Consider the following 16809-nt stretch of genomic DNA (forward strand, 5'->3'; position numbering starts at 1 on the left):
CGACCAATCACGTTACAAATAGTTTGATGTCACATACATTTCATCTCAATTTTATATAAGGATAAATAAAAATTTATAATTTCTGTTTAGATTCTACTCTTTATAACTTTTTTTTTAATTCTTCGCTAAATTTTTTTTATAACTATTTAATTATTAAATTTTCATAAAAATTAAGGGTTCCATAATAATTGATCCTCCGACAAAATATCCCCGTAACACACAAACGCGGGTAATTGTGTTGCGCCCTTTTAACATGGTTTTTGTACATGTTCATTCAATATTAGACATTTAATAATTTTTTTTTTTTAATTTTCAAAAAATATAATAAATTCGAAGGGGATATTTTGTCGGGGATCAATAAGCCTGATACCAAATTAAATATCATACATTTTTCACAAAAATTAAAAATTCTTATCGAAACTAAAACTTCATTAATTTCATAAATACTAAAAAAAATTATTTTTCTTTTATTATTATTAAATTTTTCATTTTTTATCGCACTAAAATCATAAAATAATTAAAATAAAAAATCACAGCTAGTTGGAATTAATAAAGGACAAAAATTATTTAAATAATTTAAATTTCGCGCGTAAAAAAATTTAAATAATTGGAAGCTTCCCAAAAAATCCGCAACCACGCTACCGTTCGCTTCTCGTCTTCTCTGATTGTATTTCCAATAATAACAAAATGGACGCAATCAGGTCAGCATATTAGCCTGAAGTCCTGAACAAAATCAACGTACACAACAATATTAATATTTAAAATACAAAAAAAAAAAAAAAAAATTCATTAAATTTATCAAAGGGTAAGTCGTTAATTTCTTACGCAACAGACTCCTCTTAGAACTTTGTTGTAAACTAATTACATACACACATATTAGCATATATTTGTATATGTAATTATTTGCTGTAGATTCGGCGTCGATTTAGGTACACTGAAATAAATAAAGTCGTGAATAATTATTAATTATAAATATTAAAATTAAATTTTTTTACTCACGTTTCCTCAAATAATTTTATAAATTCAGTTTGTTTCTGTTTCCGACAAGTCGTTGACTTTGTCACATTATTTTACATTTATATTAAAAACGTGATCAGTGGAAATGCATTTGTTATTTGTTGTAAAATAAATATAGTACACATGTAAATTGTAAGTAATATAATTGGTAAGTAAAGTGGTAAATACCCGAAAGTTTTAAATTGTGATCTGTTTAAAAGTTATATTTATTATGTTTATTTTGAGTTTTTTTAATCTTTGTGATCAAGATGGTATATATTCATTAATATATATTATGAAATTATTAATTCTTCATTTTTATTAAATTTACATTTAATAAAAAGCAATGTTTATTTTTTATTTTATTTATTTGTAGCTATTGTAAGTGCGAAATTATTTTATCATTAAAATTAAACATTTGACAATTTTTTTAAATAGGTAAATTATTACAAAAATTTTTTTTTTTAATTTTATTCAATTTTTCAATTTTTTATTTTTTTTATAAATTGTTAAAAAAAATTTTTTAAATTTTCAGATGTTAGATTTTCAATAAAAATTTTTTAATAATCCAAATTTTCATTTTTTCAGATTGAGGTTAATTTATTGTCAATGTAACAGATTGTTTTATTACATCAAGTTTGGTGGAAAAATTTTATTAAGAAAAAATTTATTTATCAAGTTAAAAAAAATTTTTTTTTTTTTAACAAAAAAATTAGATTTTGTTTTTTGATTGAAAACAATTTCTGTGAGTACATAATAGTGCATAAAATAACTTGGTGCTAATTTATTTTTTGAATAATAATTAAAAAATAATTTTGGATTTTTCAATTTACAATTTTGATTTTATAATCTTAAAAATTGTGGAAAAATTCGTAAATTTGTAATTTAAAGTTCTGACAAAAAATAATGACATTAAAGTTAACAGTTACTTAATAATTTTTTAATTTTATTTAAAAAATAAATTTTTGCTGAAAAATTGTATTTATAATTTTTAAATGTCAATTTTTTTTTTTTGCCATAATTTATTTGTTAAAAAAATTCGAAAAATTATTAACATCTGCTAAATTATCTTTCATTAAAAAATAGGTAGAATTTTTTTATTATTTTCAATTAATCCATAAAAAATTTTTCAAATGTCTGCGTAATTATATTCTACAATAATTAACAGCTCATAAAAAAAAATAATTAAATAATACTTAAAAAAAAAAATTCCAATTAAAATTTATCCAGAACATAAAATTCCAAATAAATTACAAATTAAAAAATTTCTCAAACTAAAACTTAATTTACTCGACAATAAATCTTTAATCAACCCAGGGCGTTCCTTAATCCAAAACTTAGAACAAAATAAATAATCAATCCAGCAAACTTGAAGTAATTAAATCAATTAAAACCTCGCAATTAAAACTTACAAAACAAAATAATAGCGCACTTAAACAATTAGTTACTAATAAATTCCGGTACAATATCTCTTAAAGTTATTGTAACTATTAAATAAACTATTACTGAATTAAATCCGGTAAGTAGGACTGTGGTTTTAAAGGTTTAGATTTAATGACCCTTACAATAGTCAAGTTAAATATTACTTTATTATCTGCAACAGTAATTAAATTATTATATATAATTTCAGAATGAAGTAAGAGTAATATCATTGAAAAATTGAAAATTGATCATTGAACGTGAAGAAATGCAGAATTTCGACGATCTTGATATCGAAGGACGTAATCCTTCATATTTGTCTGAAGAAGAACGTGAAAAGGTAAAAAATCATCACTGAAGATTCATCGGCGACTTATAATTTAAATAAATAATTTCTCTCGAATTTTTTCAGATTTTTTTTTTACAATTAAAAAAAAAAAATAATTTTTATTTTTATTATTATTTAAAAAAAAAATTTATTAACTAATGTAATTGCAGGATGAAAATGACCGGAAGAGGTTGATGAGATGCAGCGTAACCGCTGAAGACAGCACTCTTCGTCCAGTGTACTCGCAGATGGAAGATGGCGATATATGGTGTCACATATGCAACCTCCAGCTGTTTGGGGCCCACAAGCTCCAGAGCCACAACAACTCTTCTAGACACAAGCTCAAGTTAGACGAATGGCCGTACCCTGTTTCCCTGTGGTCTGATAAGGACACTATTAAGAAACTGCAGGGCCCTCTGAGCGGGACAATCGGGATTCCAAACTCTCTAGCTCCTGGAGAACCAGTTCCTCCGGGCATGGAAGACCAGATCACTCGGACAACCACTATCCAGATGAGCCTGGACCGCCACCAAAGCTCACCGCTCGTTGGTCTTGAATATCTGCTAGAGTTGGTTGATAACGACTCGTGCGAACCCAGTTACACATGTGTATTGTGCGACAAACGCGGCGATCCTCGAACAGTTATGGCCCATATTACGAGCTATAATCACCGTATTTCTTATTTAAATCGTCACTTTCCAACCATATCACGTGCGATCGGGGATTTACCACGGACGCTTAATTATAAGCGTGGCGCTAATGAAATGTCAGTGTTGGTGGCTAAAAAAATTGAAGAGAAGTTTGGAAGATTGCAACCACAGCTTGTTGATAAGGCACAATTTGAAAAAAACCGAGTTCAGTTTATTAAAAATGTCTTTGATGAATATCATTTTAGGTAGGTATTCTTGTTCTTTTTTCATTTATTTTTTATATATTTTTTTGTTGATTTTTAAGGAATTCTGCTATCATTATTACTGAATCCCGGAAAAAATTTTTAAGTTATGAAAAATTCATATTTTTTTATTAAAATTATTATAAAATAAAAATTATAATGATTTTAATGAAATAATTTTAATTTTTCGTAACTTAAAAATTTTTTACGATTACTATTATTACTAAAAATTTTTGAGATTTTTTTAATTTGAAAATTTGCAATAATTAATTTGGAAAAAAAAATATCTTGAAATTTTTTATTATTATTGTTAAGTATTAAATAATTTTTTATGTAGGCAAATCGATTGCTTTACTAGATGATTTTATTGAAAATTTTACGGTAATTATTTACAAATGGGGTCCACCCATTAAAAAAAATTAAAAGTTGAATATGACAATTTTCTAAAAAATTTTTCAAATTTCTTAAAATTGTGAAAATCAATATTTTTTTTTTTTTTTTTATATATTTTTAAAAAAAAAAAAAAAATTTACTAATAAAATCAAATATAAATTTCTTTCAAAAAATTAAAAATAAGAATGACGGACTCCACTTGTAAATAATTATTAATTTTACTAATTTAATTAAAAAAAATTTAGATTGATAAACAGTAAAATTTTTTAATAATTTTTTAGGTTTATTTTTTCCAAATTAACTTGCACAAAATAAAAATTAGAGAATCAATATAATTAATAAATATTGATAGTAAAATTAAAACTAAAAATCAATTCGCTACAGCAAGTGAAAATTATTTTGATAAAAATAATCTAAACATATATTTTAAGATAATGTTGTTTTTTGACATATATAAATTAAAAGTGGCTGTTTCCTACGTGCGCAGGGAAACGCCTGAGTTAACATTTATGGAAGTTTATGATGTGCGATGGGTGACAAACTTTGAAGAGAAACTGGCTGAAATGACTGCCGATAAGAAAGGTGAGTGTTTATTTATTTACTTTTTTTTTTTTTTTTTTTTTTCTTCATTGCTAAATGAAAAATTTCGATAAATCTTTAAAAACGACTTCAAAACTTTGGGTAATAATTACTATGGAGCTTTTCTAGTAATAATTACTATTTTTCTGAACTGTTATGAGTTAACAAATCATTGACTAATACTCTATGATTTTATTGCAAAAAAGATGTGTCAAAAGAAGTGGATAAAAAGGAAAAGTCAAAAAAAGAAGATAGAATAATGGAAAAAGCATTCCCTAAAAAAATAGAACCCGATACTTCTAAATCGTAAGTAAAAATTTTAATATCATTAATAACATAAATTAACACACAATTTTACACGTTACTCACAAAAAAAAAAAAACTAACAGATAAATTTGCTTAAATACCAAAAAAATTCTAAAGGTTATTTCGAAAATTGGTATTTTTTTAGATCTATGAAAATCCGTATAGTAACAAAAGAAAAGCTGATGAAGAAGCCGTCAAAAGACAACGTTCGGCCCTCTGACGACACAAAGTCCCTATCATCCTTATCAAGTATTTCCAGCAGTCCATCTCCATCGCGGTCGCGTTCACGCTCGCCGGGGAACCCGCGTTTTGACCCATCAAATCACTCAAAAAGCTCTTCCTCGAAGCACCGTTCATATTCCTCAAAATCGCGGCACCACACCCGGGGATCGCGTTCCCGATCGCACTCAATAGAGCCCCATCGCGAGCGCGACAAGTGGGAAAAGTACCGCGAGCTGATTCGTCGCACGGAAGAGAACCTAAACCGTGCATTGGCATTCCACGAAAAGAACCCGGAGAAGCATCCGTCTTATCCGGACGAATGGAAGAAGTTCTGGAACCGGCGGTACAAGGAACTCCAGGCAGAAGGTAAAGATCCGTCGAAGCACGACTTCAAGCCCGAGTGGATTGAGTTCTGGAACAAGCGAATGCGAGAGCTGCACAATGAACAGCTTTCTACCCGCAAAGAGGACATTCGCAAGCAGCTGGATCTGCCTGAGGACAAGCCTCCGGAGCAATCGATCAAGTGGAGCTCCAGCACCAAGAGGAACAGCAAAGAAGATCGACTGCCGTCTCCTCCTCCGGTGGCCAAGAAGATCCGGCTGCCGGACAGCGATGATGATGTTGAGTATGTTGGTACCAAGACTATCAAGCCAGAGCCCACGGTTAGAACCGCTGGAGAGTACCGGGAGCAACGGGAACGCGAGCGGGAGCGAGAACGCGAACGCGAGCGCGAGCGAGATCGAGACCGAGATCGTCATCATGAACACGCTCGCGAAATGGTCCGCGAACGCGACTACTCTTACTTGTATGCACGTGACAAGCCGCCCTACCGACCTTACTACCAAGCGACTCCCCGGCCAGTGATTCACCCCAGAGTGCGGCATTACGCTCCCTATCCTTTGAAAGAGAAGTCCGCGAGTCCGCCGGCTCAGAACTTGGAAGCTTTGAAGGAAGATTTGGAGATCATTGGGCTCTTGAGATTACTGTCAGCCATTGAACAGCAGCTGGGTTCCATGGGACCGAAAGTGGTCGAACTGTTGAAGCGAGCTCTTGCTCTGGAGAAAGCAAAGCCCAATTCCGCGGAAGAGTTGCTGCTTGATGAGGAGGTAAGTGTCTTCTTCGAAGCTGTAAAAGAAAAATTAAAGGGCCAATTGTTCGCGGGGATGATTGAGAAAAAAGCGATTCCTGCTACCAAGTCCGCTGTGCAGAACATTGCTCAATTGCTGCACAAAGCCGAGGAAGACAAAAAAAAGAAAGAAGAAGAGGAAGAGAAACGCAAAAAACAGACTGAAGAAATAGCACGTTCCTTGGCTTCTTTTTCACGGTCTGCTTTTCTTACGCGCAGTTCTGACGTTACCTCAATTAAATCCGAGCCTGTTAGTGTTCCAGGTGTAGGTGCTGTTGATAAAGTAGCCATTGCTCAGCAAATTGCTGCTGCGTTGGTGGCTCAAGGGAGGACCAATGTCTCCCAAGATGAATTAGAAACTCTGATAAACGCAGTCGTTGGAATGGCTGAAGCTTCGCAGCACAGCGACAAGCCGATCACTGCTGCTAGCTTTGTCAAGAGTTTGACTGCTACTGAAGCTCCAGCAGCTCCAGCTCTCACTCCAACTCCAGTAGCTCCAGCTCCACCTCATCCAGTTCCAGCTCCAGCCCCAGCCCCAGCCCCAGCTCCAGTTCCAGCTCCAGCTCCAGCTCCAGCTCCAGCTCCAGTTGAGGAGAAGAAACCAGAATTAGCTCCAGTGGAGACTGTTGAAACTCACGCTGCTAGGATGGAAAATCTCACGGACAATGACTTGAAAGATCTTCTCCAGAACTTTAATGATCTAGGAACTGATAAGCAACACGGGTTAATAAATTTCTTGAAAAAGTTAGAAGCCAGTGATCCTGCTAGAGTTGAAAAGCTTCGTGGGTATGTAAATTTAGGCAGCTCTGGAGGCTCTGTTCGCGATGACTCTCCAAGGGATGATGAATTTATTAGTAAAGGACGCAGTCCTTCGCCATTTGCTTCCCGCAAAGGCGCTCACAATCCCTCAGATGATGACCATATTAAGTGGAAACCCAAGATTGACATGTTTGCTGATGATGAAGAAGACCGCAGACGCCGAGACGATGAAAGACTCAAAAAAATTGACCTCTCTGATGACGACGATGATTATACTTTTGAAGACATTTACAAGGCAGCTGACAAAAATGTACTGGAAAGCGAGAAAGCTAAAAGACACTCGGACTCTGTAGCGCGTTCTTGGTCCCGATCTAGGTCCCGGTCCCCGATGCCGCGCAAAGAGAAGTCCAATGATACTATTCTTAGCGAAACAAAGCGGCTGATAGATAATATCATGGGTGGGCTTCCCAATAAGTATGTAGTAAAGTCTCATATGCAGAGAGAACGTTCCCCGGTTAATTCTGACATCCTGCCACCCGGCTCGACTAATGTAACGATTCCGCCGCAGAACTACCCGCCGTTCAATCCACCCAATCAGTCTCTCCCTCCGGTGCACCAACTTGCTCAACTCAACCAACACCAACCCAGCCACCAGGTTAATTATAATCTACCCAACCAGCAGAACCCCTACCCTCAGAGCTACTCCCAGCAGAACTACTCGAACTCCGCCTACATGACCAACAACGTCCAGCCGATGTCCAACATGAACAACGGATACAGCCAGCCGTACAGTCAACCTTACTCTGGGAATAATATGGCTCCTAATCAAAACCAGTACGGGCCTCCGCAGAACCAGTATCCCCAGTCTCAGCCCCAGTCCCAACAGATGTACGGCGGCCCGCCAAATCAGTACGGCTCCGGCCCCTCTGCTCCTGGACCCATTGGCTATCCTCAGCAGAACACCAATCAGTATGGAAATTACAATAGATTCTATTAATTATTAATACTTTTGTTCTTGTTCTTGATGTTGATGGTGTTAATTTTTTAAGTTCTCCGTTTTCTATGCATTAGTTTTATCTATCAAGCCGGAAATTCATGTCATTTTTCCGAGTGAACAAAATATTTAATTAATAAAAATGGTTTTAATCATACTGTGTAAAAATATCAAGATTATTTTTTTTTTTTTTATTTCGTTATATTAATATCTTACTCTTTGGCTTGTAAATTAAGTATTATAGATTTTGCTATTTACTGTGTACTCGGTACTTCAATAAGCAAGCGATTCAATAAAGTTTTGAGAAATATTTAAAATAATATTCTGCGAGTTTAGTGTTACAATAGATTTATTTATTTTATTTTATTTTTTTTTTTTTTTTTTTAGTTTAGTTTAATTGCACATTTAATGACTAGATTATTCAGTCTAGTTGTATTTGAGACAGTACACTTTCTTAACCTTATATCCTTACCCTTAGATAATTAATTATTTATTACAAATATGCTGCTTATATAAAAGTGGACTCGGATTTATTTTTTTTTTTTATATGTTATTGGAGGTAAATGCAACAGTGGATTAATAAATTAACTGATTAAGGTTTTAAATAGAAACTTGAGGAGCTTCCACTTTTGTATAATCCCTGAAAAATTTTTACTGAAAATTTGGATGTGAAGCTATAGAAATTTTTTTTTTAGAATGTTACATTGTGAATTTTATAATTAAAAAAAATTATTACATAATTTTTATAATTGTTTTGAAAATTTTGAAATTTTATTTAATTCAATCTAAAAAATTTGTACAATTTTTTTTAATTAATAAAAAATTTTTTAAATAAAAAATTTAGATCTTTTAGTATTGTTGCAAAAAAATTTTAAAATTTTACAATCAATAAAAAATTTCAAAATTTTATTTTATAATTTTCTGACCGTAAAAATTTAAAAAATTAAAAAATTTTCCAATTTTTTGAAAATTATAAAAATTTAATATAATTTATAAAAAATAATTTAAAAGCAAAAAATCATATTTTATAATTTTGTAATAAAAAAAAATTATCAAATTTAAAAATAAAAAACTTCACACCCAAAATTAGTGATAAAAACTTGCAGGTTAGAAAAAATCAAACCTTGAATAAAGAAATCTCCAATTCCATCAGTTTCGCCAGCAGACACAACTATAATAGATCAACAACAAACCAGCAGAGCAAAAATAGCGTAGTCATAGTCTATATATAATAACCATAAATCTCAATAATGATAAAAAACAAGCCTATTTAGGAACAAGTCCCCTGGTCTTGGGATAAACCGGCGCAGGGATCTGCATTTGTGGAATTTTTCCCACACTCCTAGGCCGAGCCTTGGCGGAGGGAATCCTAGGCTTGGGAGTCCTGAGCCTGACATTAGAAGCATCGACATCAATGTCGCCTTCATCGCGTAGAGCCTCTTCAAGAACCGCCTGAATAGTGGGAGCAATAGCGGGTCCCTGGTAGTCCAAAGTGGTCCTGGAGGGCATGTCGAGCTCCAAGTTGAGAATATTCTCCCCAGCGTACCTGAACCCGCGGCCCATAGCCAGAGCGATCTTGGCGTACTCAGTGGTAGGTCTCCTGGCGCCAGGAGTCGCAGTCGGCCTCTGGATGACCTCAACACCAGCAACACTGGGCTCCTTGATCACCCAAGTGTCCTCATCCTCATCGAACCTGACCCTGGTCAAGATCTTGTGCTTCTCCTCCACCGGGATGAAGTTATCAATAATCAAGTACTTGAGCTTCAACTCCTTCATCAAATCATGCTGGGTCTCCTCGAGCTCCCGACGGTCGCGGTTGTACTCTCCGTTGATGTCCTCGAGCTCCTGCTTGAGCGCCTGGAGCTTCGCGAAGCACTTTCTGAGTTTCTTGGACTTGACATCGACCTCCTGCTGCAAATTAGCGAAAGTGTCTCTGACCCCTAAGAAAGTGGACTCCTCGTCTTCGAGCTTCTGCTGCATCTCCACCTCGCGCTTCTTCCGCTCAGCGATCTCCGCAGATCTCTGCTCCAAGGCGCGCTGCTGCTCGTTGGTATGATCAACAATATTCTTCCCACCACACAGCATCTTGCTCTCCAACTCCTTGATCCTCATCACCAGCTGCTCGGTCTCCTGCTTCTCGGTCTTAAGCTGCTCGGTGATCATCTTCTTCTCAGCTTCAGTCACCCGGTTGTCTTCCTTGCTGTCATCAACCTCGGACTCAGTATCCTCTTCCTCCTTCTCCCGTTCATCACGCTTCTTCTTGGTCTTCTTCTTCTTTTTAGCAACTGGGCCCTTCTGAGCCAGCCGCTCTTTGAGTCTGCTGATCTCCTCCTGGTACTGCCTCAGCAGAGCGTCTTTGGGATCTTCATTGATCCTCGGCTTGTTCTTGATGTTCTTCGCCCGGTTCGCGTACCTCAGAGTAGTCAGCGTTTCGTCGTAATTATACGAAGCCGGGCCAATATTAGCGACCATGATCGTCTTGGAGTTCCCTCCCAGAGAGTCCTGAAGCAGCCGGGTCAGCTTGGAGTCACGGTAAGGAACATGAGTTGTTTTACCATCAACCAGAGCGGAAATTACGTTTCCCAACGCGGAGAGACTCAGGTTGATCTTGCTGGCTTCCTTTAGCCTGTCACCGCAGGAACCGGTCTTGCTCTGCCGCTCACTGCCTGCCAGGTCCACCAGGTTTAAGCGGCCGACCCGGATCCCCTTGCTGTCGCCCACCAACGACTCCATCTCGATGGTGATCAGGAAAATAGCATGGGACCTGGAACTGTGCTCGTTCATATTAGTCGCGCCTATTGTCCGGTTCAAGTTACCCTTGTTCATCAGCTGCTGGATCTCCTGCGCGCTCTTGCAGACCACTGTCGACAAATCCTTTACAAATACTCCGCTGTCAGGCTTCTCCTTCAGCTCGAATCTCAGCGACTGGTCGGCATGCAGAAGGTCCCTGATTTCTTCTTGGTAAATCTCGAGGTAGCTCGCGCGGACCAGGTACTGCATGTTCTCTGTGCGGCCTATGTGGTTGAAGATGTGCTCGAAAGACCTGGGGATGATTCCTCTACGGTCGTAGTCGTTCTTCGAGCCCTCCATCGTGTACGTTTTTCCAGTTCCCGTCTGTCCGTACGCGAATATCGTCCCGTTGAATCCGTCCAACACTGAGGAAACCAGCGGACGCACTGTCTCCTCGTAAATGTCCTGCTGACTGGAGTGCCAGTCGTAGACCGCGTCAAAAGTAAACACCTTCAAGTTGTCCTTCGACGGGTCCTCTCTAGGACTCTTTATCTCCACGACTCCTCGAGAAGGCGTTACTTCTACCACCCGGGAATACTGCCTCGCTGTTTCCTTCGCGTCCATCGGACGACATCTTACTACCACCTGGACGCACTGGGTCCCACTTTCTGAAATCGTCAGCGCTTTCGCTCGCTTTTTTCCTGACTTGCTTTCTTTCTCCATTTTTAATCTAAAATTTTCAAGAAATTTAATTAAACTTTTCTGCGTTTGGATTAAAAATTTTTAGCACTTACCTTGAACTGCTGGAAATTATTAAACGTTTTGTTATTCAAGACTTAGATACAAGGTGTATTGATCCATTGTTTGAGTCCATACCAACCGTGTCAATGTCTTTTTTTTATTTGGCAGCAACCAACTTTTCACCCACTGCCAACAAATAATTACAAATTTTTATTTTATTTTTAAATACTCAACTTTATTTTGGATAAAAAAAAATACTCCGACTTTTTTTTTCACATCGTTTTATTGTTTATCGCAATTCAATTTACGTTTGACTAGTTAAAGTTGCGCGTGCGCACTCGCCCATGACTGTTTCACTACCGATCAATGAACGCGTACTACCTGGAGGGAATACTTGCGAGCGTAGAGGTTATGCAGGAATTTTTTTTATCTACCAAGATCAGCTGTTTTGAAAATTGTAAGTATTAATATTATTTAATGATTAATTTTTTAATTAAATTATAATTAAAAAAATTGCACTTGTAGTTTTTCAAGTTTTTTACATGTGAAATTTTTTTTTTAATTATTTAATTAAAATTTCTTTAATAAAAAATTTATAAAAATTTTGAAATGTCAGCTAACTTCATTTTAATAAAATTACAAATTTTTAGAAGCATTTTTTTATTGTAATTAATTTATTAAAATTTCTACAAGTCCATTTTTTTAATAACTTTTTTTTTTACTATAATTTATTTGTTAAAAAAAATTAAAACAATTGTGAAGTGACAGCTTAATTTAATCAAAATAAACTTACCAGATATTTAATAATTTTTAGAATTTTTTTTTAACAAATAAATTATAGCAAAAAAAATTGACATTTAAAAATTAAAAAAAAATTAAAAATCCAATTTTTTTTAATTATTTTTATGAAAATAAAGTTAAAAATTTTTAGAATTTTTTTTTATTGAAAAAATGATCACAAAAAAATTTGTACGTGTAAAAAACTTGAAAAACTGCAAGAGCAATTTTTTAAAAATATTTTTTTGTTTTAATTAAATTATTAAAAACAAATCAAAATTTTTTTTATTGTAATTTATTTATTAAAAAAATTTTTAAAATTAACAGCTGACTGCTAACTTCAGTATTATCAGAAAAATTGCAAAATCACTGCAACAGTAAAAAAAAAATGGCGGAAAGTTAAAAATTAATACCGAGTTTCGCCGCTAGAATCTCTTTAGTCTGTGGCTGCCTAACCACGCGAGTTGATGACGTTACTTCAATAGTGTCCGCAAAATTTTCGAGTAACTGAACTAGTGACAACACTGGGACAATTAAATAAACACTTCACTTTTTACAACTCATCTTTTTAGTTTTATTTTAATTTTTTTTTCATCTGTGCTAGATATAAGTTCAATTATATATATACATATCATTAAGTTGTGTGTATTTGTGGTCTTGAGCTCAGATTATAGATGTTCTACCTCGGCCTCTATTATTGAGGCAATTAATACACGAATCACATGAGGGATCGTGATTCGATATTTAATATATAATTACGTATTTTTTATCTAAATTGTAAGTCATAAATTTTTTATAAAATTTTTAATTTTAGGTTGTGGGGAGTTTTTAACCCTTGGGATTCGAGGTGACGTGTCTTTTCACAAGAAAAAAAAAAAAAACTGAATTTTTGGATGAAAATTTATTTTTGGTTTTTTAATTTTGATTCTGGAATTGAAAAAAAATTTGGAATGGTTATATTAGGAATTTTTTAAAGAAGTAAATTATTGAAAAAATAAAATCTGCAAAAATTCTAGAAAATTTTTTAATTTATTTATTTAATAAAATTAAAAAGTAAATTTATTTTTGTTAATTTCAAGAATAGTTATGTGTAATTGTTGCAAGTTTTTATTTTTTTAATTTAGTGTTATTTCAGTTAGTCTTACTTCAAAAGCATTTTTATTAAATTTTACAAAAATAACAATAGTTTTTTTTTTTTTAACCAAAATTTGACTCAAAAAAAAATCAAGAATGCGATAAAAAAAATATTTTCTTTAAATAATAATTAAAAAAATTAGCTTTATCGAAGAAACACAAATCTTGATTTAAATTGTGGCAGAAAAAGTTATAAAAAAAAATTAACATTTAAAAATTAAAAATGCAATTTTTTTAAAATAATTTTTTGGAACTAATTTTTTTTTAAATAAAATTTAAAAATTCTCTAGTGACTGTTAATGTCATTTTTAGCATTAAATAAATTTAGATAAAAATTAAAAAATTTTGAATAAAGTTACATTCACTTAATTTACAAAAAAACTCTATTCTCTCCTACATTTTAAAAATAATCTTTAAAATGAATATTTTTAACTTTTTAACCCTTTCAAAAATCTCACCTGATAAATTCAACCAACTTGACCTAAATAAAATTAACCAATCTGATAATAATTATTGAAATATAGAAATTCTAGAGGCCCGAATTTCGAGGATTTTTTGGCAGTCGATAAAAAAAAAAGGATTTGATATTTTTACCGTCTATTTTTTCATCATTTGTTTATTTATATTCAGAGAGTACACAAAATTAATTAAAAAAAAAAAAAAAAACAATTTTTTTATCGAGTTATGCGTCTTTAAAGTTGAGGGAAAAAAAAAACCCAGTTGGATTTATGTAATGGCAAATAAATAAATAAATAAATAAATATTTTCCAGACCAACATGAAGTTATGGCTGGTGGTGATCCACATCATCCTGGTGGGCACAAATTTATGGGCGACTGCTCACTACAACGAGGAGGTGACTGAAGACAACGAGTTTGCGGAGTTTGAAGACTTCGAGGACGAGAAACCCGCATCTGCTTCTGACCAGTTTCATCCTGCCAGTACCACCAAAAATAATAATAATAATAATAATAATAATAATAATAATAATAATAATAACAATATTAATAATAATATTAATAATAATAATAATAATAATAATAATAATAATGATGATAATAATAATAATAACAATGACGATGAAGTATCCGTAGACGACTACGAAGAAGAGGATTCACTGGTAGAAGATGACATAGATTCAGAGTTCGACCACTTCCAGGACGAAGAAGAGTTCGAAGGTCTAGACACCAACAACAAGAACGCAGGAAAATCCGACGAGCCATCAACATTGACCATAACAAAAGTACCGTTGCACTTGCGGGCTCGTTGGGACAGCTACTACCTGGAGATTCTGATGGTGACCGGTTTGGTAATCTACTTTATCAATTACTTCACCGGGTGCTCGAAGAACTGTCGGCTGGCGGAGTCCTGGTTCGCGGAGCACCGTAAAATCTTGGAAACAAATTTCTCCTTGGTAGGCGACACTGGAAAGTCTTTGGAGGAATCCTCAGAAAATTTCCTGATCAAGGAAAGCGAGTCCCAGTACAGCATCTACTGTTCAGGTCGAGTTGGCTGTGAATCGCTGCTGATAGAGTTGAAACTACTGAAGCGACAGGATCTGATAAATGTAATAGCCCAGATCCTAAGGCCCCAAAATGATCAGGCCCACTTGAAGTTTGAGATGTCCAAGGACGAGACTGATAACTTTGTCTTCGCGGTGGCTACCAAGCGGACTGCTCTCCACTTCACTCGGGACATTGCCGATATTTCTACATACTGTCCCGAAAAAAGGCCGGGAGATAAATTTGGACTTCCTAGTGGGTTCTATCTGATGTCAGAGATCTCAGAGGCTGCTACTGCGGTCCTGGACTCCAAGGTTGTCGTTGCTTTTACCAAATATTCACAGTTTATTGACTATATTCATATCAGCGATCAGTATAGTGGAAATAAACAGCAAGAGTAAGTTGTTATTGATAGTAATTGGATATTTTATATTTTTTTAATAATTGATTATCATTTTTATGATTTTTAGGGACTCTGGGGCGTTAACTATGCCAGAGGTCAAGAGAGTTCTTCTGGTTGGATTGAATATCAGTGTGAAGGGAAAAAATCCTAATGCAGAGTCTGTGGAAAAAATGAGAGCGTTGTTACAGTTGACTTTCTATCTTGTTGATAAATTGAGGCGTTATAGAATGTCTAAGGAGGTGAAGTTTTTATTTTTTTTCTAGCTTTTATTAAAATAGTCTTAAAAATTATGAAAAAATTTTTAAAAAAATCTTCAAAAAATTTTTTAAAAATTTTTAGAGACTATTTTAAGATGAGCTCTCGGAATTTTTTTTTTTTTTTTTTTTTTTTTTTTTTTGACATCTTAAAAAAGTCTTGAAATAGTCTTGTCTTGATTTTCAAAAATCATACTAATTGCTATTAAATTTCAGGCTAAAAACAAATCAGACAAAAATCGTCAGAAAGTTGAAGAAGCTTTCTTAAAGACAACTCACGCAGCGCGTGCAGAAGCCGCAGCAGCCAAGCGCGAGGAGAAACGCCGCCAGGAAAAGGAGCGAATTCTCCAAGAAGAGGATCCCGACAAGCAGCGAAAGTGGGAGGAAAAAGAACAAAAACGTCTGGCGAAAAAACGCGCCCCTAGAATGAAGCAACTCAAAGTCAAAGCCCTGTGATTTAAATCCCTTTGTAAACATTTTTTTTTTTTTTAATCTAATTTATCTAATACCTGTTATTGAGAAGAGGACTGATTTCATCGCATTTAAATCGTACGTATTCTCATTGGAAAAATCAATCTCACTTTTTACATTATTTTTTTTTCGAATCGCGATTTTTTGTGGTACCTCGAACAAATATCAATAATAATCATTGTATCAGATCGTAATTTTATAGCACTTTTTTTTTCATATTTAATCAGGTCATTTCAAAGGCACCAACAATTGTTATTGATTAAATTTGATAATTTAATCATCTCTTTAAAATAAATCAAGAAGTTTTGTAAAATTTCGAGTTTTTTAGAAGAAAAAATTTTAGTATGTCAAATGCTGCAAAATTAGTCATAAATATTATATCGCATATTAAGTTTACAATATTTGATTGTTGAGTGCAACTCCGTGATGAGCGTTAAATATATATTGACCATACTTAAATCATGTATTAAATAATAATGTATAATTTATTGTACATAATAAAACGTTTTACAAACTAAAGCAATAAGTTGTAAAAATAAAATAATCTTTAAGGCAATATTTTACTTTTTTAAATTCCCGCTAAAAAAATTTTAAATTTTCAAAAATCAGGAAGTTATTTGTAATTTAATTGATTAAAAAAATCAAAAATTTACAGAGGTCTGCTAACTTCAGTGTCATCTCCAAGAGCTCAAAAGTATACAACAATTATTTCCTTTAATTTAATTTTTTTAAGCAAAATTTTAAATTTAAAATATTTCAAATTTTCCCGCGTAAAAAAAAAAGT

The 16809-nt window shown here is 33.6% G+C and overlaps 3 protein-coding genes across 6 annotated transcripts; 2 read left to right on the plus strand and 1 right to left on the minus strand.

Moving 5' to 3' along the window:
* The first annotated feature begins 682 nt into the window (after positions 1-682).
* Positions 683-8334, plus strand: LOC141532906 (uncharacterized protein CG7065-like). 3 transcript variants are annotated; one of them, XM_074251505.1, is made up of 6 exons: positions 683-805; positions 2627-2755; positions 2914-3638; positions 4516-4610; positions 4814-4913; positions 5059-8334. In XM_074251505.1, exons 2-6 carry the CDS (start codon positions 2684-2686, stop codon positions 8015-8017), a joined length of 3951 nt encoding a protein of 1316 aa, XP_074107606.1. In that variant the 5' UTR covers positions 683-805; positions 2627-2683; the 3' UTR covers positions 8018-8334. The 3 variants fall into 3 exon arrangements, with proteins under 3 accessions (XP_074107606.1, XP_074107607.1, XP_074107608.1); XM_074251506.1 differs by lacking the exon at positions 683-805 and adding an exon at positions 1001-1165; XM_074251507.1 differs by lacking the exon at positions 683-805 and adding an exon at positions 2498-2515.
* Positions 8335-8346: 12 nt separating this feature from the next.
* Positions 8347-12694, minus strand: Klp68d (kinesin-like protein 68D). Of its 2 annotated transcripts, none has more exons than XM_074251512.1 (3): positions 12676-12694; positions 11539-11671; positions 8347-11474 (listed from the first exon to the last, which is right to left on the minus strand). In XM_074251512.1, exon 3 carries the CDS (start codon positions 11465-11467, stop codon positions 9281-9283), a length of 2187 nt encoding a protein of 728 aa, XP_074107613.1. In that variant the 5' UTR covers positions 11468-11474; positions 11539-11671; positions 12676-12694; the 3' UTR covers positions 8347-9280. The 2 variants fall into 2 exon arrangements, with proteins under 2 accessions (XP_074107613.1, XP_074107612.1); XM_074251511.1 differs by lacking the exon at positions 12676-12694 and adding an exon at positions 11750-11909.
* Positions 12695-12792: 98 nt separating this feature from the next.
* On the plus strand, positions 12793-16551 carry LOC141532910 (PAT complex subunit CCDC47-like). The gene is made up of 4 exons (XM_074251513.1): positions 12793-13039; positions 14168-15294; positions 15368-15539; positions 15771-16551. Exons 2-4 carry the CDS (start codon positions 14174-14176, stop codon positions 16008-16010), a joined length of 1533 nt encoding a protein of 510 aa, XP_074107614.1. The 5' UTR covers positions 12793-13039; positions 14168-14173; the 3' UTR covers positions 16011-16551.
* The last annotated feature ends 258 nt before the right edge of the window (positions 16552-16809 follow it).

This window comes from Cotesia typhae, unplaced genomic scaffold (assembly GCF_013202065.1).
Source record: "Cotesia typhae breed Kobodo isofemale line unplaced genomic scaffold, CoteBio_Ctyphae contig_69, whole genome shotgun sequence".
NCBI lineage: Eukaryota > Metazoa > Arthropoda > Insecta > Hymenoptera > Braconidae > Cotesia > Cotesia typhae.

Coding starts and splice junctions, on each gene's coding strand:
- LOC141532906 (XM_074251505.1), top strand. CDS start 2,684: ATGCAGAATTTCGACGATCTTGATATCGAAGGACGTAATCCTTCATAT. Junction 2,756..2,913: donor CTGAAGAAGAACGTGAAAAG/GTAAAAAATCAT, acceptor ATGTAATTGCAG/GATGAAAATGACCGGAAGAG. Junction 3,639..4,515: donor TTTGATGAATATCATTTTAG/GTAGGTATTCTT, acceptor CTACGTGCGCAG/GGAAACGCCTGAGTTAACAT.
- Klp68d (XM_074251512.1), bottom strand. CDS start 11,467: ATGGAGAAAGAAAGCAAGTCAGGAAAAAAGCGAGCGAAAGCGCTGACG.
- LOC141532910 (XM_074251513.1), top strand. CDS start 14,174: ATGAAGTTATGGCTGGTGGTGATCCACATCATCCTGGTGGGCACAAAT. Junction 15,295..15,367: donor AGTGGAAATAAACAGCAAGA/GTAAGTTGTTAT, acceptor TATGATTTTTAG/GGACTCTGGGGCGTTAACTA. Junction 15,540..15,770: donor GTTATAGAATGTCTAAGGAG/GTGAAGTTTTTA, acceptor ATTAAATTTCAG/GCTAAAAACAAATCAGACAA.